The 25,566-nt window shown below is 41.8% G+C and overlaps 3 protein-coding genes across 3 annotated transcripts; 2 read left to right on the forward strand and 1 right to left on the reverse strand.

The window, feature by feature from the left end:
- The first annotated feature begins 10,258 nt into the window (after positions 1–10,258).
- LOC121467612 lies at positions 10,259–11,151 on the forward strand. Its single transcript, XM_041709539.1, has 4 exons — positions 10,259–10,408; positions 10,712–10,830; positions 10,887–10,968; positions 11,030–11,151. The coding sequence occupies exons 1-4, from the start codon at positions 10,303–10,305 to the stop codon at positions 11,122–11,124; spliced, it is 402 nt and encodes a 133-aa protein (XP_041565473.1). The 5' UTR covers positions 10,259–10,302; the 3' UTR covers positions 11,125–11,151.
- A 5,227-nt stretch (positions 11,152–16,378) lies between these two features.
- On the forward strand, positions 16,379–17,209 carry LOC108139112 (SWI/SNF chromatin-remodeling complex subunit SNF5). The gene is given in 3 exon segments (XM_017261724.1): positions 16,379–16,513; positions 16,516–16,686; positions 16,688–17,209. Coding segments are annotated over 3 exon segments (828 nt in total).
- A 753-nt stretch (positions 17,210–17,962) lies between these two features.
- LOC121467556 (transcription factor kayak-like) lies at positions 17,963–25,347 on the reverse strand. Its single transcript, XM_041709162.1, has 3 exons — positions 24,976–25,347; positions 23,470–23,586; positions 17,963–18,076 (listed from the first exon to the last, which is right to left on the reverse strand). Exons 1-3 carry the CDS (start codon positions 25,345–25,347, stop codon positions 17,963–17,965), a joined length of 603 nt encoding a protein of 200 aa, XP_041565096.1.
- Positions 25,348–25,566: the final 219 nt, after the last annotated feature.

Genomic DNA, 25,566 nt, shown 5'->3' on the forward strand with positions numbered 1-25,566 from the left:
AGTTTGCGGTGCATTCAAGTAATTAAGTGAGCAGAGCAGAGCTTCGAGCTTGGAGCTAGTTTCGAGCCGAAAGTGCATTAAAATTAATGCATTAGCAAGTGCAACATTGTTATCGGCCTGCACACATGAGCACACTTACTGGCGAATAACGCCTCACGTGGCCAAGCACACACACACTCACGCACACACACTAAGACACACTCACACATCCGATGTGGGGAATCCTACCAACATTTAGCCATGGCTATAAGGCTGAACCACCCACAAGCAAGCACACATGCCCATGCCGATGCCCATATAACACTCACATATTACTTGTAGTAATTTCTCACGGAAATTCATAACCTTCCGCAACTATTCAGCATTTGTGTGGCATACTATGCCGCGCTCTTGTGCTGCTCGTGTATTTGTCGTCCTGTTCGCCGTCGTCCTGTTCTCGTCGTCGTATACCCATTGGCCTACATTCGCGATTTTCACACATACACAGTGCGTGTATATGCAATATAGTATCTCAGGCGGCCCCTTTGAAAAATGCTGCTTCGTGAATTGCTTTTTCGAACTCGAAAGCGCATGCTCTTAAACTTGGCGTTCTCTTAAATCTGCCTTCGGCACTTACGATATTCACCTCTGCTAGCATTTCAACAGAGAGAGAGAGAGAGTGAGAGAGAGAGAGAGAGAGATAGTGAGAAAGACTTCGAAAATACCCAAAAATAAAATAAATAAAATTCAAAAGTTGCTGCTTCTATAGAAATAATGAGTCGATCCATAATATTTTCAAACCATTTCCAACTGACTAGGCCAACATTTCCCCCTCCCCCCCTCCACCGAGCACTCCTTAACCACTTGAGTTGGCTTTTGTAAGCTTTGGTGGAAATTGGGCTGCTGTCATAAAGTTTCGCTTGGCCAGAAGTTGGCCAGAAATCGAGAACAATTGAAATATATATTTAATTATAGCCTCCTTTGAATGTTTTAATTAAATACTTGCAGCTATTTTCATATTTCGACTGCATGACAAGAGCCAGAAAACATCCAACTAAACTACTCTTAATTATGCACTCAAAGGCCGCAACTTGAACCAAGTTGTGTAATTTGCTGGCAGAAAGTTATCGTTTTCTCCTGGGTAAATTAATTTTTGAAGCCTGCTGGAATATCAATTTCAACATTATTTCTTTTTCCCCTTAGCTTATTTTTCCAACCTGATTTATGTGTCGATCCTGCCCACGTTTCACCTGCCATTGCAACGGCATGTGGAATATGTAAATATTTGATGGACTTACTTTACCTGGAAATGGAAACATTTCTTTCGCTGGCCTTATCTGACACAAATATATCATGAATTTCTTAATCAATGGTCAGACGGCTACCGGCATTTCCCAAATGACTTGGGAAAACGCTTTTCGGTCGAAAAACTAAAACCAGATCCAGATATCAATTCACTTTGGCGCTAGACAACCAACCAGTTCGATTGGTTTAAGTCCACCGTGCGGCGGCCCGTTGACAATTTCAATTTCAATATTTCGATTTCGATTTAGAGTCGGTTTGGGTTTGAGTTTGACTGGGGAAAAGGCAGCTCCCCGGAGCACACGCCCACTAAATTAAGTGCCACTTAATAATCAAAATTACGCGGTGCTCAGATAAGCCGCAGGTGAGCGGCGGCAGTAGGTCAAACGGCCGTCTTGGATTTGTGGCTATATAAGTTCGGAATCGGCATCGATATCAGGGGATTGGGAAAAACGCTGTTTCAATTCCCATTAATAAATTAAAACGCGCCTGAGTGCCTAAGCCGCTTTCGCTGTGGCTTTTTTCCCCCATTTTCAGCCATTTCCAGCCATTTCCCCGCCGCGCCACCCATTAGTTTTAAACGTTTATGAGGGGCTGTGGGGCAAATGGACGGGTCCATTGAGCTTTGATTGCAATTAATATGCAGCAACGGCTGTGGGATCGTTGTCAGCTCGAATTAAACGCCCGGCTGAGTGCTGCCGCGTCTGCCATTCTTCAAGCGCCAGTCGCATGTGCAATTCATGAATTTCAATTAATTAATTAGGCCGCACAAATCTGGAGGGGGCTGCAATCGAAGCTCCCAATCGAAATGTAGTTGCAATGCTCGGCTGATGTTGCTGCCAGCAATTTCTGTTGCAGCTGCTCCTGCTTGACAAAGTAGCTGTTAGATTGCATCGCATTTTCCTGACCTACAACCCCAAACACCCAACACCCAACCCCAAACACCCTCCTTGATGTCGCATGTACTTTGCATGCAACAGTTCGCTGCTTTTTCGCATACAAGTGACCCAATTACCGTAGGGAGGAATGGAGAAGGACACCACCCAGAGCAGCCTTCGTTACGGCTTGTTGATTTATGTAATTTAGATTGGATTTTGCGGTGGAGAAATTAATGCGTTGTAGATTAATGAGTGGCCGTGAGGACATGGGGGCCATTTTCGGAGGTGGCCGGGAGGATAAGGTCGCCAAATCTCTTAAACCTTTTACGCAGCTCTTTAAAAACATGCCAGAAAAAAACTCTATACAAGTCCCCAAATTGCCCTAAAGTACGAGACACCTTTGCATACCCAAATGAGTGTGTGTGTAAGAATGTTGCTTGTTGTTTCCGTGTTGTTGGCACTGTGTGAGCCTATTTTAATCTCATTAAAAATGTAGCAGCAGGGAAATGGGCTGCTGCTGCTGCTCCTGTTGCCACTCTACTGATGACGTTGGTTGGTTATGCGGCTTCAAGTTGTCTTTAAAATTGACTGAAAGCGAAAATCAGTGTAAACGCTTCGTTGGGCAGGCCAAAGACACAATTGCCAGTTGGTAAAGGACCTCGGCGTCGCCATCTTGGCTCCACGTGTATCCTTGGCTTAGTAATCCGTACACATATATACACAAAAAAAAAAACTAAGTACAGATTTTAATGGTTCCCATTTGATCTAAAGAAAATTGGAATTTACCAATAATATAAACTAACCAGATAAAGGACATCTAAAAACATAAAAACAAAAGTGTATAAAAAGCTCAAAATCTTACATTTTTATTTATGTTTATATATATATTTATATAGGACTTCTATTGAACGTTCCAAATTAATATTTTGTGTAGGTGTTTAACTTAATTTCAAATTAATTATACTGAAAATGTAACCTTTGATTCAATTTGTCGAATAAGTTTGCTCTATGAATAATTGTATTACAAAGCATTTATGCCTAACTTATGTTTATTTGTTAATGTTTTCCGCGGTGTACACTTACCACATGTGTGTGGGCATCTGTGTGTGTGCGTGTTCCTGTTTGTGGGCTTCCACTTTATTTCGCGTTTATTATTTTACGCCTGCTTGGCAGCCGCCAAAAATGTAGGGAAACTGGAACCAGGCAGACAATGCCACCTCTCTCCTCCCACCGCCCATTGACACCTTGGCCCACCCATTGCCACCCACTACCGCCCCTTCAAACCCCTAAGCAGCCACTCCAACCTTAGTTAACCTCACTGGGCGACCGCGGTGTTGTTGCTATTATGATTATTGCTCGTGGTTGTTGGGTAGAAAGCGCATGCTTTGTTTTTATTTGGGCTCAATTCTCCTTGTTGATTCTTGTGTTTTTTTTTCAATTCACTCATTCATTTTGTTGTTTTCACTGTTTTTTTTTTTTTTGCGAGTGTGTGTTTTTTTCTGCATACGGCGTACTCGGGGTTTGTTATAAAATTTATGAAAAGAAAGCAAAATCAAAATTATAATAAAATCAGATTACAGCCTCTCAACGTTCGAGGAAGTGGGGGTTTTTGCTTAGCAGTCCCATCTCCTTGTTGTTGAATTTTTTGTTTTTATTATGCTTTTCAGTCAAAAAATTGTTTGCGCTTCATTTTATGAAAACATAAGCAATTTTTGATGCCGCTGTTGCTGATGTGATGCGTTGCTGTTTTTTTTTTTTTTTTTTTTTGAGACACTGACACCAGCAAGTTGGGCCGCGACATTTGCGCCACCGTCTTCTTCCGGTTTCCGGCGGGGGCATCATCTTCCGCTTTTCGCGTTTTCCCAGCGGTGCGTTTAACAACGCTCCGTTTTTATGTGCCAGACATGTGAAAGCTCTTCATTTTGGCCAACTGGCGAAATGGGGCGAAAATGGGGGGTGGCCAAGCCGAAAGTCGCTTTGACTCTTCAGCCAGAAAGTCCTGGCTGACTTACCTCGTCGTCATCCTGTCGCTGCCTTGGCGTTGATTTTATGGCAATTTTTTTTGGTTTTTTTTGGCCCAGCTTTTTGGGTGCAGATCGCGTAGGAGGCGCGCGAGTCTCATGGAAAAGGGACTTTATAAAATATGTACTCGAGTCGAGGGTAGTCTGTTTTATTGCAATTACTTAAGATTTTACTGTCTGCGTTAATTGAGCATTGGATTACTTTATTTGGCGGCGGCAGCCATGAAGATTGATTGCATTGTTCTCGGCTAGGAGTTGGCAGCATTAATCTAGCATTAATTATTATGTAATTGGTCACCGCAGCCACGGCAAACAAAGGGATTTTAATTAAATTTTAACCATAAACCGACGCTGACGGGGAAGTTTCTTTGATGTATGCAGCTTTAAATGCAAATCAAATATTTATTCCGCCCACATGAGCGCACATCCTTGCACACACACACACAGACGTCCATTGTTCAAGCACGTCTATGTGTGCGTTGGCAAACAAAACAAAAATAATTGTAAATTCAATTTCATTATTAAATGTTCTTGTCCGCAGTTTTGTGTGTTTGTCTATTATCTCAATGCAGCCGAATAGCCGCAGTCCCCTAGTTAAGCCTTTATACCCGTAGTGTTCTCGGGTGTGAGTGTTTGCACGCAGTGTGTGCGGTTTCGATGTATATTTAAACAAATGCGGTTAATGTTCATATTTCATTTTAATCAGACCCACGGATATTGATATTGGCATGGCTTGTCTGCCGTTTCCATCTGTGTGCCTGTGTGAGTGCCTGCAACGCCTGTTAATGCGCATTTACGTGCCGCATTATGTATTTAGCCATACACACAGCGCAGGCACACAGCCACACAGTCACATTCGCATTTGCTTTAGTTTGTCAAAAACAAACTTTCCCTAGTTCAACCACAAAACGGGCAACGCATCGCAACCGAACGCAACGCCACGCAGGAAAATGATTGTAAAATTTTACAACCGACAGCCAATTACCATAGCTTTTTATTTGATTTTGCACGGTTTAGCTTTTTGGTAACGAGTTGGATGTTGCCGCCAGCAATGCGGGCCATCCCGCCATACCAGAAATCCCAAAAAAAAAAAAACACGGCCGACAGCAGGAGCACCGTTCCACGTGCTCGGTTTTTAAAGGGAAAAGAATGACGGATATTAAATTGGTTGAAGAGTCGAAGGTTGAGACACGGAGGAAAACCACAAATTCAATGGGAACGATTGGACTGACATCGTTGAAAGATAGAAGTACTCATTTAAAATGATTGCAATCGGAAAATTTGGTAGAGGTAATTTCGAATGTGTGGAAGCTTTTAGCAATCTATGGAGCCTATATGATGTTCGTTGTTTACTATTTGCTATTCATCTTCTAGAATAGTTTGATTGACTTTTCAGATTTGAAAATCTAGATTCGAAGAGGAAGTACAAAGGGGATAAGAGTGATTTATTCTGAAACGATTCATTAGATATAAATATTAACTTATAATAATTTTAAAAACTCTATTTTAGAGGTGTAACCTCATGGAAAAATCATTTGATAAAACGTTTCAGTACGAATCAAATTGTTGTTTATTGTTTGACCTAAAATTAACATTAAAATGATAATGTAAGTAGTCGTTCGGTTTAAAAAAATCATATATATTTTATTTGAATATTTTATTTTTTGATATTGATATATTAAGTAAGACTCAAATGTCTTGTTAGCAAATAATATTAAATGAGAGACCGAATTTGTTTGTTAAACAAATCATATTCACTGAATTTTTCGGACAATAATTATAAGCCTGTTTTATGTAGAGGCAAGGAAAAATTGTAGGTAATTTTGTAATTTTGTCTAGTCAGCACTTTTGCTAATTTTATATATTGATATTACGCTTCCAAACAGAAACAATAGACACGATTGCAAGCAAATTTCATTTGGTTTCATTTCAATTGTGCACAATTGAATTTTTGTGCACCACAATCAATTGGCCTTTTCGTAGTTGTAGTTGTCGCTTTTGCTTTTGATTTGGCTTTTGCTGGTCAGTCGAACAGCGCTTTGTCATTATTGATTTTCAGCCACGCCCCTGCCGGAGTAGGAGTCCATCAGTCCGGGTTTTCCGGGATTCCAGAGACGCACGTTTGTAGGTTCCACTTATTTATGCATCGTTTGTCCGTGGCTTTATTCCTTATTATTAATTTCGTTTCGGTTTGCATTTCAACATACAGATATTATGGCTAGCCGGCTGACAAAAACAAAAATCCATTAATATCCTTTTTCCTTCGGGCTATTTATGGTTACCAATGAAATGGCAGAAAGCAAATGTGAGTGTTAAATGCGATTGCATTAAGTTTTCAATACGCGAATTCATCTATTGGCCGGCTAATAAAATACAAAATAAAATGTATTTGAGGTCAGCCGACCAAACAATTTTGAAATTAATTGAAAAGAGTTTTGGGCAAGGCTCGTTTTATTGTTGCCGTCGATTCGCCCGGGAAAATCATCACCCTCATTTCGGGTGCACCCAGTGTTGCTTATATCCGGCTTGCGGCACGTTTCCGGTTGCCATTTGGCGCTGCTGCTAATTTCACAGTTTGGCATTGCGGATGCGAAAAAGGGGGCCAACCGTTTTGGGTTGGCCCCCTTGGCCCGTTGTCCCCCGCAAACAATTAACTCCCACCCACTCGATCCAAAAGCGAAAGCTCTGCAATTCTGTGGTTAAGTATCATTTCTAATATTTTGTGTGACACCCGTGCGACACTTTGGCATTTGGGGGTGCGTTTTGGGTTTTTAGCCAGGCTGCCAGCCACATTGTTTATGGCTCACTCAAGAGTTTCAGCCAAAAGCCAACAGCCAACAGCTAATGCCAACCCCAGCAGCATTTGAACAAAACCTGGTGCCACCGCCGAGCACAAAAACAACAATAAGCAAGCATAAGCAAGAGCAAAAACAAAAACAACGGAGGAGCTAACCCATCCACTGGGGGCAAAAAGTTTTTAAGTGAAAATAGTCATTCAAATTTAATTAGTCCAAAACAAAGCCAGAACGTAATGAGCTTACGCTTAGGCTAACTGCTGCGTTGGAAGGGGATGAGTTTCAGGCTGTGGGGATGGCTCCATCTCAATCTAAAATTGTGGATATTGCACTCAGTCCCACTCATTGCCCTTTTGCGTTCCCAAGTTCCGAAAAGGGTGCCATCCACCGACTAAAGGGGTCATGTGCGACACAATTACGGCAAAGGTGGAGCCGGAGTCAGCAGCGTTTTGCTGTCACATGCCACATGGCCGCAGGAACTCCCTCGGCCACGCCCACTCTTCCCAAAGCCCACGTAACACCCACACCCACAGCCACACACACAACGAGAAAACAGCGAAACTGAGAGCAGGTCGACAACGGCAGCAGTTTCAAAATATTTTACGTAATATCATTGTTCGCACTCGTAACTAACTTTTGCCAACGCTCTATGCAGTCACAAAGGATACATCTCCACCTACGGCTCCAGTCAGACCATCTCCACAGTATTCGCACCCATTCCCCAATATGTAGTCCTCAACTCCCAATGCCCCAATCCCCCAATCCCCCGATCCCCCGATTCACGCGTCACCCAACCCAGTCCTACTAATACTTGCCAACTGTTTAGCGTGTGACGAAACTTTCTTGTTGCGAGGGACACTTCAAGAGTTTATCCGGCAATGTTATTTCTAATTACTTATTCCCAGCCCTAAAGCTTAAAATTAATGTGAGTAACAAGTAATCGTTGTGTTAAATCTATAACCAAGAGTTTTGACCAGAAGTTAGCAAGGAAAAAATTATAATTACATAGTTTTTCGACCAACTTAAAAACCGTAAGGACTTTAAATAATCTAAATGTTTCTTGAAGCATTAGGAAATAGAGTTTAGTTAGTAGTTTAGTATATGTAAGTTTAATAACATTTTTATTGGTCTATATTTTTAAAAAATATTTAATACTTTGATCTTTGAAATCACAAATTAATGGACAGTAAAAGAAAATAAACACATGTGTTTGTTAATAACACGAGCTTACAATTATTTAATTGTAATTTGACTTGCATATCTTCTTACAATTCAACTCACAGCAATTTACTTACTGATAAAAATATACAAAATAATATTTTCTTATATTATAAACTTTGTTTGAATTTTTCATCTCATTTTATCAAGAATAATGTAATATATAGAAATGTAATACATAGAAAATTCTATTACATTACATTACAATATTCTTCAAGTGTAAAAATGTATTTTTTATTCTGGAATAATTTCTTAAATGAGTACGTTTCTCTTATATTAATTTGTTCTCTAATGTCTTTAATTTTTGTCAATGAAATGAAGAGAAAGAAATCAATAGTTATTAATTTATATTTGTAAATTGGCGTAAAAAATTATGGAATGCCTGGTGAAATGGGCTCGACTTTCATTTGGCTTCCTGCTGATTCCAATTCAAAGTATATCAATTTCGGCTTGCGCAGCCCGCGCAGATGTTTCTCCTCTGCATGCCCGTGTGCAAGTAAGTTGCATTGCACGGAAGGGTACTCTTTCGGATCGGGTGGCTATATATGTATGGGATAAATGGGGTGTATCCACCCCGGTGGGTGAACCTGGTTTGGGATGGGTCTGCGTTTTCGGCGCTGCGGCATATGATTCGTATCGCTGATACGGTTTCTGGTCCAATGGCACAGTTAGTTTGCATCCTACGTGCCAGCTAATGTATGCTGGCTACCCTTCTACGTGTCCGTGCTTCAGGACCTTTCTATACAGTGGGTGTAGGTGTCGGTGCTGCGTGTGTGTATGCCAGCACATCCGTGTTAATATAAACGCATAACAGCATTTTTAGCTGTGAAATAGTTTTGCTGTTGCCGCTCCGAGAGACCCCGAAAATCCACTCCTTCCACAGATCCTGCCATTGTTCTGTACTCCCTGCCTTCCTGTAGGTGTAATTGTGGCCGTTGCCGGTTGCCGGTTGCCATTGTCGACCGTGTGGTAGTAGCTTTTGCTTTCGGTTGGTTGCCTGAGACTGGGTGGGCTTTGGTGGGTTTTCTCTAAATTAATACATCACATGCACGCAAAAAGGACGACGACGACGACAAGAACGAAAACGAGAATGAGAACGACGAGGACATGCATACAAGCTTAATTATGGGATTTAGCCGGGTTGTCTTCTTGGTGCGGTTTTAGTTCGGTTTTGGTTTCTGGTCTGACCATCTAACTATCATATTTTGGGTCGCGTATAATTGGGATACATGCAGATCTGCCCGAAAATATTTTAATTTAGTAAGGTGAGGGAAGGATTGGGATGTCAGCAGCTTCCATACTCCCGACCCGATGGCTTTTGAAAACATTTCACGTGGCAATTTTTAATGGCATTTGTTTGGCCTTTGGGTGCGCTGATGCGCACTGATGGAAATTGTAATAGACAGGCGATAGGGATCACAGAGGGCTCAAGGCCCGGAAAAGCATCCTCGGAATGGGAATGGGGAATCGGAGAACCTGGATGAATCGAGGAAACTGGGAACACAAAACGTGCCCCTATTTCGTTAACGGAGTCTCGGTGCTGTCATTACCATTAACATTTTGGCTTGGGCAAACATTTTAGCCTCGCACTCTCGAACTCATTTGCACTTTTGTTTGCATTGGATTTGGACAGTGTCAGCGCCGGCGGCCGAAACCATTGACATGGCCACATTTGGGTATTTTCGTGTCGCTTCAGTTATTTGATTAGTTAACATGTGGACGGAATGGAAGGGTTTTGGCTGTTTGGCCGGCGTCGCAATGCTCACTTTCCACGCTTCAACGGAAAAACTAAATGGGGAAAGTTTGATGCAGTAATTGATTGACATTATTTGCTTGCTTTAACCATTGTCCATAGAGAGGGAAATGTATCAAAGTCTCAGCTGGTGTCACTTTTTGTAGGGTAATTTATTACAATTTTTGATTACTTTTGAATTTAATTTGCTTTTTGAAAACCACAATCTTACAATTTCTACAAATTTAAAAACGAGACACTCTGCAATACAAAATTAAACTTACCAGAGAGCCAGCCAACTTTTCTTAAATACCTTAACCATGTTATTTTCTTTTAGTGTCAAAATCTGTCTAACAAGATATAATTTTGAGAATAAAATGTGCAAAAAGTGGGATTTACTAAGCCGACTGAACTTTTGTACTAGATACATAGCTTGCATTTTCTGGGCATGCCTCAATATAGTCATTGGATTCTGTTTCATTCGTGAGTAAATCTTAAGGAAAAGAATGATGTCTTAAACTAAAATTCATTGTGATAATATGACTTGACATTAAAGGTAAAATCAGACTACTGCGATTTAAAGTATTTGAGGAACATTTAAACTTGTTAGCGCTGTAGCACTATAGAATATATTTTATAAATATTTTTTAGCTCCAGTACAGGCCCTTGGCATTATTAACTATTATTTAAATTGTAACAATTTTTGTTTCAGTTTTATTTTTTAGCTCCAGTACAGGCCTTTGGCATTATTAACTATTATTTAAATTGTAACAATTTTTGTTTCAGCTTTATTCGTGGAGTTCGTAAAGCAACAAAAGCTTCCAGTTGCAGTTCTGGTTATTGGTTGCATATGTGGAGCCAACTTTCTTTTATCTGGTTTTATGCTCTTAATTGGAGTTTTGAAGGTTATTTCAATATTGTTTCCTCTTTCAAATCTTTATGACTTCCTTATTTTAAGCAGGGTGTCCGCTGTCTGGTTTGCTCATCTATAGTTTTCTGCGGCATAGGTGTTTTCTTTGTCCACTGGCTAATCCTTCCTTTAGGTGAGTTCAACTTGCTTAATTTGTATTTTTATGATTTAATCTTTAATTTCCCCCCTTTAAGCGCTTTATATTATATTCTCCTTTGTTGTGTTTACCTATTATCAAGTGGACTTGTCTCCGGATGATCGATACCGAGTAGCTAGAAGGTTTTCATAAATAAAATAAAATGTTATTGCTCTGTGATTTTCCTATCTGTTTATATTATACTTTATTTGCACTAAAACCAACAAAAAATAGTTTCCCACTTTTCGCACGTTAGTCCGCTGGCTTTTTCACATATTCGAATTTATGATAGGTACCGGATCAGTTGGCATAAGCGGAGCTTTAGGCCTGAATTGCAATCGCCTTTTGGCCGCTTAGGAAAATATTTATTCGAAGTGCGGCCAACTTAGCCCATAAGTATCTCTGTATCGCCGCCCCTGCAATCTACTCCAAATACTCGTAACTGCAATAGTTTTATTGCTCATCATGGAGCTGGCCCTCTAGTTTTCGGTTTTTTTTTTCGGAAAATCCCCTGGCGAGGCCGAGTTCAATGCTCTACTTAGTTTTATTTTTTTTTTTTTGGGTTAGTGGTGGGGCCGCAAAAAAGGCCAAAACGGCTCAGCTTGTTGTTTTATGCCGACTGCTCAATTTGCTGTTACACTGGCCGGACCAAAAACACAGACAACACCAGTTCATCACTTACACGCCAGGGTAATTTAAAACAAATGCCCCACCAAATCGCATTTGGCTTTGGCTCCACAAGTTTTTATTGCCGCTCGCATATGAAGCGGCAAATTTGTTCATCCACTACAATTTGGCATGCCATTTATATTGGTTCCATGTTAATGCCAGCGCCAAATCCCCGACCTGAATGAAAAGCGCCACTCGAGTCCATGCACCAAAGAGCCATCCGGTTGATCTAGTTGTTCCTGCAGTTGTTGATGCAGCTGTTGTATTTTTTAATAGACCCATTAAAAAATAATTTAACAGATAGAGAGTCACACAAGCCGATTCGTTTGCCTCGTTTTGCCCTCTGAATTGAATAAATCATAAATCATTCAACTTTTGGCCGGAGCTGTGAAATAAAAATGCCCCCGAAAACATGTGACGTGCATATCGCGGTGGGTCGGCGTTTCTATTAAACGATACACGATGAGCAGCCAGGCAATTTGTCCAATTTATCCCACCATCCACACTTTCTCCCCAATTTTCGCTGTTTGTGTGTGTTGTTTTTCTTTTTCTGCCGCGTGTGTGTTTACTTTTTTACACATCATAATTTTTTATGCTAGTTGACTTCTGGACACTGCCGCGACCTGTTTTTCTTTTTGTCCTTTTTTTCGCACAGCGCCGAAAAGTTGTTGCCATGTACAAATTAATAAACGAGTAACTGACAAAAAGGTAATTTATTATTTTATACATATTTGACAAATTAATTTAATGACACAGCGCCGTCCCACACTCGCACATTAACGCACATGTCCCACTGGGCACACAGGATACCCTGTTGGATCTGGCTGCCTCGCTCCTTCCCCCCGCTGCCACACATAATAATTTCTCATTTAATTTTTCAATTTTAAGCGTCATTTACACATGCCATGCCATGGCTGTGAAGCTCTGTCCAGATCCCCGATCCCCGATGCCGCGATTCCCCTCGGCGCGCTCTTTTTCTTCTTGTTTTATTTTTTGTTTTTTTTTGTCAGCTTGTCGGACGGGCGCCTTTGTTTTTGGTCCTGCCATCGCTTTTGATTATACCCTATCGCTGGTGGGGTGTATCCGGCCCAAGCACGTGGGTTGCACTTGTCAATCAACTTGAAAACGACGGATCTAAACAATTATTTAATAATATATGTTCGAGATATGGTGGCTAATTGTAAACGTTCAACAGTACCATTTCCAGTTAAAACTGGTTAATAATGGTAAAGGAAACTTACATATACATATTTTTTATATTCGCCTGCCAGCTCCATTTAAACATTTTTTAACAAAATAGTTTTATTCTTAAACCTAGGCTAGGTTAAAGATATTTTACGGTTTATATACATAACAACTTAACCCTAGCTACATAAATGCCTTTTTCTTTTTTAATACCAATGCTTTAAATTCCTATTTTTTGTTTAATTAATTTTATGATATTGTATATATGACTTTTTCTACTTTGACTTAAAATCTTCATCTGTTAAGCTAAAGTTTTATAAGCAATAATAAATATACGCATAATTTTAACTGTTGAATTTTTTGGCGTATAACTGTTAAAGACGGCTGAAGTAAATATATGACTTAAAATTGTTATTCAATCGTTAAATGTTTAACTGTCATGTCTTTAACAAATAATGTCTCTTTTAAATGTTAATTTCCCGGAATCGTGAAGTGTATTTATGCCTCGACTCTCTTCCACCTGATCGCTTTATGTTGTTCTTTCGTTTTTTTTATATTTGCATTAAAAGGTAATCATCGGGAGCAGCGTTGCAGCGTTGTTGGCAAGCCTTGCAATTTTCGCACCGTTGTCGTATTTTGTATGACTGTCATTAAGTCGTCAGCGGGTTCAGTAACGAGAAGGACAATGCCGAGGGGATGGCTGGGGCTTCGATGGAGGAATATGGTCTGTGGACTCCAGACAGCAGACAGCAGACTGCAGAGTGGCAGGACGCAATCAGTTGCTCACTCAGTTGGCGACGCATCAGTTTAAATGACTCGTCATGCCCGCTGGCGATGGTGTGAATGTTCAAAGAGGAGTGGACGGGGGGAGGTGCCGGGTCGAGGTGGTGGCCAGCATTGCCCCAAGGACGCCGTCAGATACTGCTGGCGGTGCACTCGAATTGGTCTGGAGAGCTCGCACGTTAATGACACTAGAATCAGTTTTCATTAACGATATAACGTGCGACTGGCCACTCGGAAGTGGAGTAAAAAAGTGGGCAGTGGCAGGGAAAAGCTGGGGAAAAGGCAGGGAAAAACGGAGGGAAAACTGGGGGAACCGCATGCGTGCATTGCTCGCATATTTCTCTTGGCCGCGGCTGCTGCGGCGACTGAGGCTTTGGCGCTGGCAATTAATAAAACACACACCTTCTGTGCGGCCGAAACTCTCTACTCCACTACTCCACTCCTGTATACTCTCCCCTTTTGCACAGTGGTCTAAAGCGCTTATTTATGCAACGGCTGGCCTCGATCTCATCCACATGGCCATTGGCATCTGAATCTCGCCATGCATCTGCATCTGCAACTGCAACTGCAACTGAAACTTCCACTGCAACGGATACTGTCGCGTTGACTCTGAAATTGAATTTAAAAAGCTCAAACGCTGCAAAATATTTCACACGCACACGCCGTCGAGCTGTGTTGTTGCCTGAGATTTAACGTATAAATCACATTTTGCCAGCGAAAAATATAAATAAAATATATGTATGTGCCAGTGCCTGTGCTGTGCCTGTGTCAGTGTGTCGTCTGCATAAATCTTTCAGTTTGGATTTTCACTTTGGCGGCATAAATTGACACTGGCTGACGACATTGCCGCCGCCACATTTGAAAACCGCGCTTAAAAGCATGCTCGCTCGATCGCTTGCCCCCTCGCAAAAACTCTTGCATTGCAAATTGCGTTTTTTGTCAGCTTAAATAAAGCAACGCGCGCTGACAGTGAAAACTCATTTACGCGAAATTAAATTAAAAGTTAATTAACGCTGTCAATGTGCAAAGCACTCCAGCCAGTCTTTTTTCCCTTTCGCCCCTGTTGAAGAGAGTAGTGTAGTAGTATCATGAGTTGAGGATGGAGATGGGGATTCAGGTAACTACATGCGACTGACTACCTGCAAACTGCGAACTGCAACTCTGCGGGCCAAGTTGAAAAATCACCGCAAGTAAAGTTAAGCATATGTCCGCTTAAATTGATGCGAACTGGTTTTAAACGCCAGCCAGCCTGACAATTCGCGATTTTTTTCGCTCGCTTTTGCTTTTGCTGTTGCTGTAGCAGTTGCAGACTGGCAAGTTGTTTGCTGGACTCTGAAATTGGTTTGTCGGCTGCCTGGGAGGGATTTTGGGGAGGATGCGGGGCTTTGGTGGCAGTTCGCTTGATTGCTTGGCTGCCCGGCAGTTATGCGCTGCGCCCACAGTGCGTATGCTTAATGTGACATGACCATCCGTCCGTCCGGCTGACTGGCTGGCTGGACGGAAAAAATCAACAAGCCGATCCCAGCCGGCTGATAATTAATTTTTAAGTAAAACTGAAATTTACACCGGCCAATCAGCGATAAACCGACAAAGAAAAGGAGGCTTTTTAATTGGTCCCCCCAGATGATCAGATGATGATGATGATGATGGTGGCTTATTTGTCATTCAGTACGGTATTCATGGCATGAACATTTTCAATTGCCTGTCACATTCCAGCTAAGCGAACATGCACCACAGCGGTCTAATTGGCGGTACATGGCCAAACTGACCACAAAATGCATTGCCGGCCTGATTAATTTGCCAAGACATCAATTCCGGTGCTCATCAAATGGGCAATGGCTAAATATTTGAAAAGCAATTCCGAGGCAGAATGTCGAATTTACCTAGAATTGCTGGCATAATTGATACAAGGTTGGCGGGAAGCAATCTTAGGTATCAATCGTTGTGTTTTACCTTAAGAATGAGAATTATTCTCCGCTCAACATCAGCTTAGACTTTTTGCAAATATATCAAATATCAATTTAACTTGATAGCCAATTTTATTGTTTTATTTTTATATTTACAAAGTTAAGTGGTTTGGATCGGAATATGAACAGTATATTCTTGAGTAGCATAATTAGAATAATTATAAATATATATTTTTTTGTTTTACTTACTTAGTTTAACTGTTTCATTAATTATTTATTTAAAAAGATCAATAGCTTGGCTTAGGCTCTTGAAGCGATTATTTATAGTTGCGATCCAATTTGTTTAGGCATTGTTGTCTAATGGTATTTTATAATATAATTATATAATATTAAAACTTTATCATAATTATTCACATAAGTCGATGATATTAGATTTATTAAACCTAACTTAAAAGTCTAGGTCTAAATAGATAAACTTTGATAACGTGTTGGTGAAATGCTTAAATATTTTCATTTTTTGTTGTATTTTATTTGAAGTTTCCTTTAATTGGAAGCGTCACTGAATGATGCCTCCCATTAGGCAGCTCCAACTTCATCTTGTGCCAGCAGAGGCCGCGAAGGACCTCCCAAGTTCACCCAGGGAGCGAGGCGACTGAAGTGCCTCGACTGTCCTGCTCCTTCATGTCAGCTCGCATTGGGGTCGAGCGGCGTGGCAATATAAATAAATATGCTTGTTGTCTGGCAATTCGAACTGCACTCCCACGGCCAATTTCGTTGTGAAAAATTAAAGATAACATAAATGCGGCTCGCCGGGGCACGCCATTCCGGACGGAGCTAGGCCCGAAAAGCGGAAAAGCGGCGGAATGCCGTGCCAGGACATCAATGTCGTGGCGTCTGGCGTGCTATTTGAATTGAACAAGTGTCAGCGTCGAGGGGAAACAGCGTCGAAGCCGTCGCTCTATGGAAGGCCCCCCTCTGTATTATATATCGAACGACCTCTGACCCCGCACCGCGCAGCCATTCCCAGACGTTGTTGTACAGCATTTGCATGTCCTGCCAGTCGGCTCTCAAAACTCAAAATATTAACACTTTAACGCCAAGTTTTTTATCCGGCTGCCGGAAACAGACAACACAGCGCACATAAACACAGCGCCAAACACAAATACTAGTGTAGCTAGTGAGCTCTCGGCGTTGTCGGCAAAACGCCATGTTGGATTATTCAACTCGACGCCATTTCGCGTCACAATGCGCGCTATGCGCCGCCATCACTGCAACCGACAGCGAACGGCACACGGCAGTAGCAACAACAACAGGAACAGAAGCAACAACTGCAACAGCGGCAGCAACAACAGTAACAACAGCAACAACAGCAACAGCTAAAGGCGACCCACACGGCGGATGAAGTTGCAATTCAAAGTCATAAACACGTGGAGCGTGGGCGCAAAGTCTCAGCTAAGCCGCGAAGAATGAGGGGAAAAGCGGAAAAAGCGGGAAAAGCCGGGAAAGCGGATGAGGGAAAAGCGGGAAAGGCAGCCACTTCCTGCCCCGCAATTCCTAGCCTGGCCCCTTTTATTTTCAGACCATTTTGTTGTCTATGCTTCACGACAGTCAGAGGGTATCACAAGCATATTAAATCCAGTCCATTTGGCAGCCAAACTGCAATTGAAAGCAGTGTCATTCCCTTTGATAGCTGAATCTAAAAAAAAATCATATAATGCATTCATTATTTATTTGCTATCTTCACATATAAAACTGCTCATAGAAATACTTTTTTACGGCTTCTACCTGAATATTCAGGTGCACATTTAATTTAAATATTAATTTTAATTGTTAACAGCCACTACAGATATTTAAATAAAAACAAGGAAAATATTTATGCAATGTGTGACTTCATAAAGCCTTTTATGAAGATTATAAAATAACACAATTAAATTGTAGCTTGCCGTTTTAATATGTTTGCCAAAATTGTATAGTTTTTTCAAAGTGCTACAGCTTTGTTTACTCTCAATGAAAATATTGAGCTAGGAAAAGTGATATCGATAGTGCTGTGCCATTTTTATTAAATTAGATAGTGGTGAGTCTGATATCGGGTAACGCAATGGTCGAGCCATTGATGGCCAACAAATCGCGGCTGTTACTTTTCGGTTGGCACTGTTCGTTTTTCATTTGCATGCGAAATTCAAACATCAGCATAAAAATGCAATTTTTATTGCGCAACATTTCTCAATGCCCGCTGCAAATATTTTCGCGGGCTTTATTATATTTTTTTGCAACTGCCACTGCCACCGCAATCGCCATCGCCTTTGTATTGTTTTGTTTTGGCCCTCCTGGTTTGGTCTTCCCATTGTTGTTTGTTTTGGTTCGGCTTGTTGCCGCTGCTCCCTTTGGCTGCTGCTCATATTTATTTGTGCTTTTTATTTCGACCCAACCACCCACCCACGGCTTTATTATGAGCTGCACTTTATGAAAATGCAGTTGCCAGCCCGCTGACGCTGTTGCTGTCGCTGTTGCTGTTGTTGCTGCTTTTGCTGTTGTTGCTGGCGCTTGCCACTGCCACCGCGCTTCGAGTACATTGCAAATATTTTATTATTGCACAATTTCGCCAACTTATCCCGCCGGCATATGAATGCAAGCAGGAGGAGGTGTAGTTATAGGGGATCGGAATCTCCTGTTGGCCGCAAGGCTGCAGGAAGGATGCAAGCCAGCTAAAATAATATTTCGTTGCTGTTTGTTGGCTTGTTTGTTTTTGTTTGTCGGTTCGTTTAGTTGAAATTACGTTCTGTATGCCACTGAATTTCATAGCAGAGCACCAGCGAAGCACACAACAACAACTTGAGCCGAAAAACTTGCTTTCGGTTGTTATTATTCTTGCGTTTACTCCCGGCAAATTTGCCGTGTGCCGCCTTTCTTTCCACGAACTCCGGACTTGCTGCGCTTGCTTTTGTTGTTGTTGTAGTTGTTGTTATGGATACCGCCTGCCCCTTTTTTCCCCACTTAACTGGCACTGTATTCCGTTACACACCGCCCGCCAACCGTCCATGAACCACCCATAAGCCACCCACCGACCACCTCCCGTGTTTTTGGTTTTTCCTTTTTTTCGTGCTGTTTTTCCAACATTTTAACTTCCGCTCAATTTACCTTTAGGCCAAGTAATTTAAAAGCTGACGTGTTTGTACAACTACAATTTCGACTCATGTTGCCGTTGTTCTTGTTGTTCTTGTTGTTTTTGTTGTTTTGTTGCTGCTGCTGCTGATGTTGCTGTTGGCATTGCCTGTGTATAGCACTTCCTGGTGTGGATTTTTGCTAGGATCGGCTCTTGTTCTGGTTCTTGGCTCTGGGTTTACGTTTCGTTTCGTTTCGTTTTCGGCTCTTGGATTTCAATCTCCCTCTGTGCGAGTTGTTTTCTTTCCGTTGGTCAAAATATTAAAAAAGAAATAATATTGGGCGAATGATGAAATTTGCAACCGCCTTGGCATACACAATATTTTGTTTATTTGCCCTCCATTTGACTTGCGCTTGAGGAGTCATTGAGTCAAGTTTTTGATGTGGCCGATGGACTAAAAGTCAAAACATCCGCAAAAGCTGTTAAAACTGTTTGCACCGGCTAATAGTCGCTGCTGACAGCGGCAAGCTGAAAGCAAGCACAGGGAGGTAAATATTAATTAAAGTCGATAGTAAATGGCCGAAAAGCTTTTCGTCCACTTTGCTGTTTTTCTTTCGCTCCCATTTATCCTGCTTTGGCACCCCTCATCCGCCCCGTTTAACATGTGAGCACGCAATTTCCTTGATTGGCAACGCAGCCCCAAGTCGGAGCAGCCCTCCTCATTCATAGTCAGAGTCAGAGCCTCTGAGTCGTCGTCGAGCTGAAGCCAAAAGCTGAAGTTGAATGATTGAAGGCGCGCTACTAAGCTGTCGGCGGCGCTCTGCCAAGGATCTGCATAACGTACCAAAAAGGGTAGCATACTTTTTGGAGCTTGTAGTGCATTAATGCCCCCGAGTAGGTGTGTGTGTACATGGAAAGAAAAACGTTGAAAACAGTCTCAAAGTTATTTTAATTTATATTACCATTTATACATCCATAAACAAATTTAAGTTTAATTTTAAGGCATCTGAACTTTTTTTAAGTGTTAAATATTATTTAACTTATTTCAGATTTGCTTTGGGTTTTTTGAACTATATAATTTTCAAATAAAAATCCGATCGTGGAACCTTAATGCCGTAAATAATTTTGTAAAATAAGAAATCATTAAATTTAACCATCGTTGTGTAAGATTCGTTTTGACAAACATTTTTAAGCTTTCTCAAAGACTTTTTTTTTCTAAATTAATATTATAGCAATTTTTTGTTAAATTTGTGTGAAGACAATGAATTAAGAAATGATAAAAAAAAACAGCAATGGAATTTATTAGCAATTTATTTTTATACCTTGGAATTATATTTTAACTGCTATCAACAACTTTTTGCACATGCAATATTTTTGTTTAGTTTAATTTTATACCACTGATATAAAAATTGTTGGTCTTGTTTCAAAATGAAAGCACTTACCACGTTTTATACAGCATCAAGAAGTCAAACCGGTAGTATTCCTTTAATACTGCATGTGATCCTTGTTTGGGGTCCTGTTTTTCCGCCAGTGTGTGTGTGAGTGAGCGAGGCTGAGCATGAGCAGTTAACGCTATTGTTTGTGTTGAGCTCGGGCGAATCTGGCAGCCAGGTCAGCACCTTCCCCTTCCCCACCACTCCGGGCGCCGGCTTTTCCCCGCTTTTCCCCCGCTTCCCCCGAATTTCCGCCAGTTTTCCCCCCAATCCGCCTGCCAGGCCAGCCAACGAGTCTGTTAGCCAAGCCACAGGCCGGAGCTGAAGCCGAAACTGGAAATGGAGCTAAAGCCGGAGTCGTGGACCACAGGAAGCGCTGTTTGCTCCTGCTGCATTTAGTGAAGTATTGTTTCTGCTAGATTAATCCTGTTTTAATTAAATATACACGCTGCCAGCATAAAACCAACAAGAGCCACGACGCCGGCGAGCAAAAAATGGGAATGAAGAACTCTGGCGGCGGCAAAAACTGCAGCTCCACATCCAGTGCCACATCCTGCAGGCCTCCTCCTTCGACTTCTGACGTCATGCAAATCTGAGTGGAGATGGGGGCCACAGGCTGGTGGATACAGGATGCAGGACGCAGGATGCAGGATGCTGTTGATGCTGCCGCTCCACTCGAAATGACAAAGTGACTTGACTGACTGGGCGAAATGTTTGAGAACAGGACGAAAGAACGAGAGTGCTGCTCGCTGCATTCGACCTCGCTTTATTTATTTATATTTTCATCTCATCCCCTGCTCCAGCTCCTGTTCCTGCTCCTGCTCCTTCTCTTTCCCGATGTTTTACTTCTGCTTTCAAGAAAAATACTTTTTCTCACGCAGCTCGCAGCGAACAGCTCGCTTGTAATTTCTGTAGTAAATTAAAAATGCTGCGGTACTTTTTTGGAGTGCTCTACACGGAGCAAAACAGCTCGGCTCGGTTCATCTCGGGCCGGCTTTGTCATGCATGTTCTGCATTCAGGCAAATCCTAAGATCCAGCTAAAGAGCTCCGCAAGTTTTTAAGTTAATGAGCTGAAAGTTCCTTTGCACCAAGCAAAGTCTTCCAGCAGCCACGTGGGCCAGAATGCCAGCATGACAGGATGCCAAAATGCCGGAGTTGGCACTGGCAACTCAGGGAAGTCAGGCTGGTTTTTAAGTGGCATTATTTTTTGCACTACATTTGGTGATGGTGATGACTCCTGGCCTGAAAGCATTCGGCGTAATTAAGAGTTGCACATAAAAAACTCATGGATCGGTGTGGCCAAGTTTATTTGTTTTTCTGATTATCTCTATAACCACACGTGAACTTAAACACATTGCATTCAATTAAATCATTTCATTTAGGAAAGGCTTTACCGTTCATGCAAACATTGAAAGAATAAATTATATCATATAAAATTAATATAAAATTAAAAAAAAATTCTTTAAAAGTTATAATGAGTCAGCAAATAATGGAATATATCTTTCTTGACTACTAATAAATACTTATATGTGATAAGTACGAATTAATTTGAACGTCATGTGATATTTTTATTCGTGTTCCTAGTGCATGATATTTCACCTTAAATCTAAATCCGCAGCCACTTCAACTGTGCCAACATTTCTGCCTGTCGAGCTGTCAGCGGGATCGGGATCGGAGTTATACTCGTACGCTGGAATATCATAACTTATTTGCCGGGATAACCGGCAGCTAATCAGCGCGCCACTTGAGCCGCAACTTCTACTTCGACGGCAACCTCGAGACGTTATTGAGTTTGTCGTGCTGCCAAAGAGCAGTAGGGTGCTTCACTACGCGACTGCCGTCAAACGGTCTTAACGTTTGTTGTTTGCTTTTCGCCCAGCGCAGTTGTTGCTGATGTTGATGTTGTTGCGCCCGCTGCGCCGTCATGCAATTTCGCTCCATTAAATACGACGCGTACTTAACGTTATAAGTAAACTTCATTGCCGGAGTGTACCACTGCATGAGTGTGTGTAAGTATATCCAGGCACTCGCAGCGGAAAAGGGGGCGGTCGCTGCTGTGGGTGGGTGTGGGGGCGTGGTCCGTACAAGTGTCCATTAAAATTTGTCATTAATTTTCGTTTGTCCCTCCTTCGTCGCGAACGCTTGGCTTCTGCTGTTTCACTTTTTCATCATCCTATTTATTTACCCAGCCACAAATAAATGAAGCAATAAATGCAAAAATGCGTCGTATAAGTTCACATCTTCGAACTGCAACTTTTGCCAACAGCACAGAGAAAAAGTAATAAGTTTTTAATAATCTTTGTTCACAGACATTATGCAAGGCGTAAGAAAACATAAATAAATTCATATTTTCCAGATTAAAAAAATTAGTTACAACAATTGTTTATTAAAAAATCTATAAAAATATTGTTTTGGGCTAAGCCAAATTTATGTTTGTGGCAGGCCAAAAATACAAATTAATTCCAGTGCAGAAAGCATATTTGGCAAAGATACATGTTCAAATGCACATCTGATGTTGTATTTCTTATTGGTTTTGAATCTATTTACCGGCTTAGTTTGGTTTTTGTGGGCTTGCCGATATACGAAAAATAAATATCTACATACATGCGGCAAGCATTTATTTATAAATCTCGTTTATTAGTTAAATTTGCTGTTAGTATAATCGATGCACTCGGCTTCAATAAAAATCAAAAACATAAATCTCTCGATGCACGTATTTAGCTATTGCCCAAAAATATAACGAAAAACACAAGCAACGAAAGGAGGCAAAAATAAATGGAAACAAGTTCGGAATTCCATACAGAAACCGAAATGAAAAACATTTTGCAGCAGAGGAGGGTAATGGACCGTGGTATACCCTGCAAACAATTGCCAAAACAATTGAGAACAATCAAAAATGCATAGAGAAACTTTGCCCAGTAATGTTTTATTTGGCTTCTTTCACTTGCTCCCCGAATCCTCATTTGGGACCAGTTGAGAAACTGAAACTCCACCCGAACCGAAACAGACACAGAAACTGGAGTTAAACTTCAGCTTGAGGGTGTGAATTTCCCTTTTGGCCGGGCATGTTTCTTCCAACCCAATAAGCGCCAACGATCGCTTTCTCGTCCCTGGGATTTAGGTGTGTTTAATATTCACTAATTTATTTACTGTCTTGGGAGGCACAAGTTCTGATAGAGATTCTCGCAGCTTCCGTACAGGATCATAGAATCGATTTTCAAACGCTCTATGGAATACATTTACCTTTTCACTCCAGCAATTTATTCCCAGCTGCAGTGGGCATGGCTGAAAAACTGAACAAGTGAAAAATCGCCATGAAAATGGCAAGCGCTTGGCCATGTAATAACCAAAATTGATAACAATCAATATGGCCATGTGACGGCAGTGTTGTTAGGCCCTCCCATATAATACTCGCACCTCGGTTGCGACCATGTTGGGCATGTTGGCCATGTTGCTGGCATTTAACCCGTAACCTGTCGTTGACAGGACCACGCCCACTCCCACTCCCACTCCACCATTGCCGCCCACTTCGGACTTATGCGAATATCACGGAAGCGTGAACGCAAAGTGCACGCATTGAGTTTTGATTGCCCCCCACCAAAACTCACCAGCCCCCGCTCCTTTGCCAGCAACTTAGTTTATTTGAAAATGCACTTAAAATTTAATTTAAATGTAAATTTGTGCAGCGAAATGTTTTTGTGTGTGTCGAAAAAAAAAATGTTTATGTAAACAGTGTAAGAGTACGGGGAGGCGACAATAGCTTCGAAAAAAGTGGAATAGAATGCAAATGCAAATATTGGCAACAGAACAGCGGCGTTGGAGGGACGAAACCAGCGTGTGTAAGCTGCCTGCCTGCCTGCCGCCTGTCGGATTGCGAACAAAAATGAGAGGAATTTATATGCAGATGTGAAAACATTTTGCACCCTATTCGCCAGCAACAGTCACCAGCATCAGAAGCATCAGCAGCACCAGCAGCTGGAAAATCGCTGGTGGAGTGCTAGCCCTCCATTCCAACCATTCACCATTCACCGTTCACCATTCACCGTTCACCATTCACCATTCTACCACCAGCATGTGCATTTATTTTCAGGTTCGCCAGCGAGCGTGGCGTGCGTGAAATTTAATAAAGCTTTAGCTTTAGCTGCTGCAGCTTCAACACCGACTTTGGCCCCTCTCAACCTTTAACCTCGCAGCCAGCAGCTCCTGACCCTGGCTCAAGTTTTGCGCACAAAGGACGCAGTGCCGACACAGTTGGTGTTGATGTTTATTAAATTTCCTTAAATTATGTAATCTTTGAGCGGGGCCTGCCCAGCAGCAGCAGCAGCGACACTGGCAAATGCAATTCGGAACAACTTAAAAAGCAAACGCACCGCAATAAAAATGTCTTCGCCCCCAGTTCCTGGCTCCGTCATCCGTTCTCTCGCCAACTGCAACTGTCTGCGGGTATGCACTGAGCTGAACAATAGTAATCTTTAAATAAATATTTACTTAAGCGTGCTAAAGTCAGATCAACAGGATATTGAAAGTTAATTTTTTGAGTAAAAAAATAAGTTTTTCTCTTCTCTGCTGTAGAAATTTAATTCATAAAGATATGTATGTCTTTGAAACGGTATATTTTGCTCAGTGTGTCAGTATGTGTTGCACCCTTGCAGCGCTGTTTTCACATTGTTGCTTCACACTAATCTTCTGTCAATGCAATGCCAGGATGAGGATGAAAGCGACAACAGCTTGGCGTGGACTTGGCCACTCCGGCAGCCACCATCCTCCGCTTTTTAAGCTGACCCATCCCACCACCCACTCAGCTGCATAGCTTCAAATACCAAAAAGTACAGACCGCAGCCGCAAACGTTTCAATGTTGGGAGTCCTGACCAAAAAGCTGGGTAACTGAAAAGCTGGGCGGAGGATTTTCGCGCCCAACCTACGACAAGATGAAAGCTGTGTGTTCGGGTGCGAATCTCTGGTTTTGTCTTTAAGTGTAAAAACATTTTGCTTTCGGGCAGGCAATGGCAATCCCGATCCGGATGCTGTTGCTCCTTCTGTTCATTCTGCTGATTCTGGTCCTTTTGGTCCTTTGGCTCCCTTTGCTCCTGTGGCAGCATGTTGTCGCCGATGTAGAAGCGTGTCACCAGCTTTGGACCGCCGATGCAGTCAAGTGCATGTGTGAGTGTGGCCATGGGGTGTTCTGGCTCCTGAGTCCTTCTATTTGGATTCGTGTGTGTTACCAGCTTGTCGGTTGTTGGGCTGTCAGTGTGGTTAATGCTTTTAGCCGCTGCCCAGACGCCCCAGAGCCGCATCTTGTGCAACTCACTAACTCGAACTCGAACTCAAACTCAAATTCAAGCCATATCCCCAAACTGGACCCCAGGCCTGCTTTCTTCACTAAAACTAATGCAATATTCTTATTATTTGGCTTGCCTTGTTTACTCTATTTTGTTTTATTTTATTTAATTTAATTTGGTTTTGATTCCCTCCTTTTGTGTTGTGCTTTTGGCTTTGTTTATTGGCACAACATG

Source organism: Drosophila elegans, unplaced genomic scaffold (genome assembly GCF_018152505.1).
Source record: "Drosophila elegans isolate 14027-0461.03 unplaced genomic scaffold, ASM1815250v1 contig_476, whole genome shotgun sequence".
Taxonomy (NCBI): Eukaryota; Metazoa; Arthropoda; class Insecta; order Diptera; family Drosophilidae; genus Drosophila; species Drosophila elegans.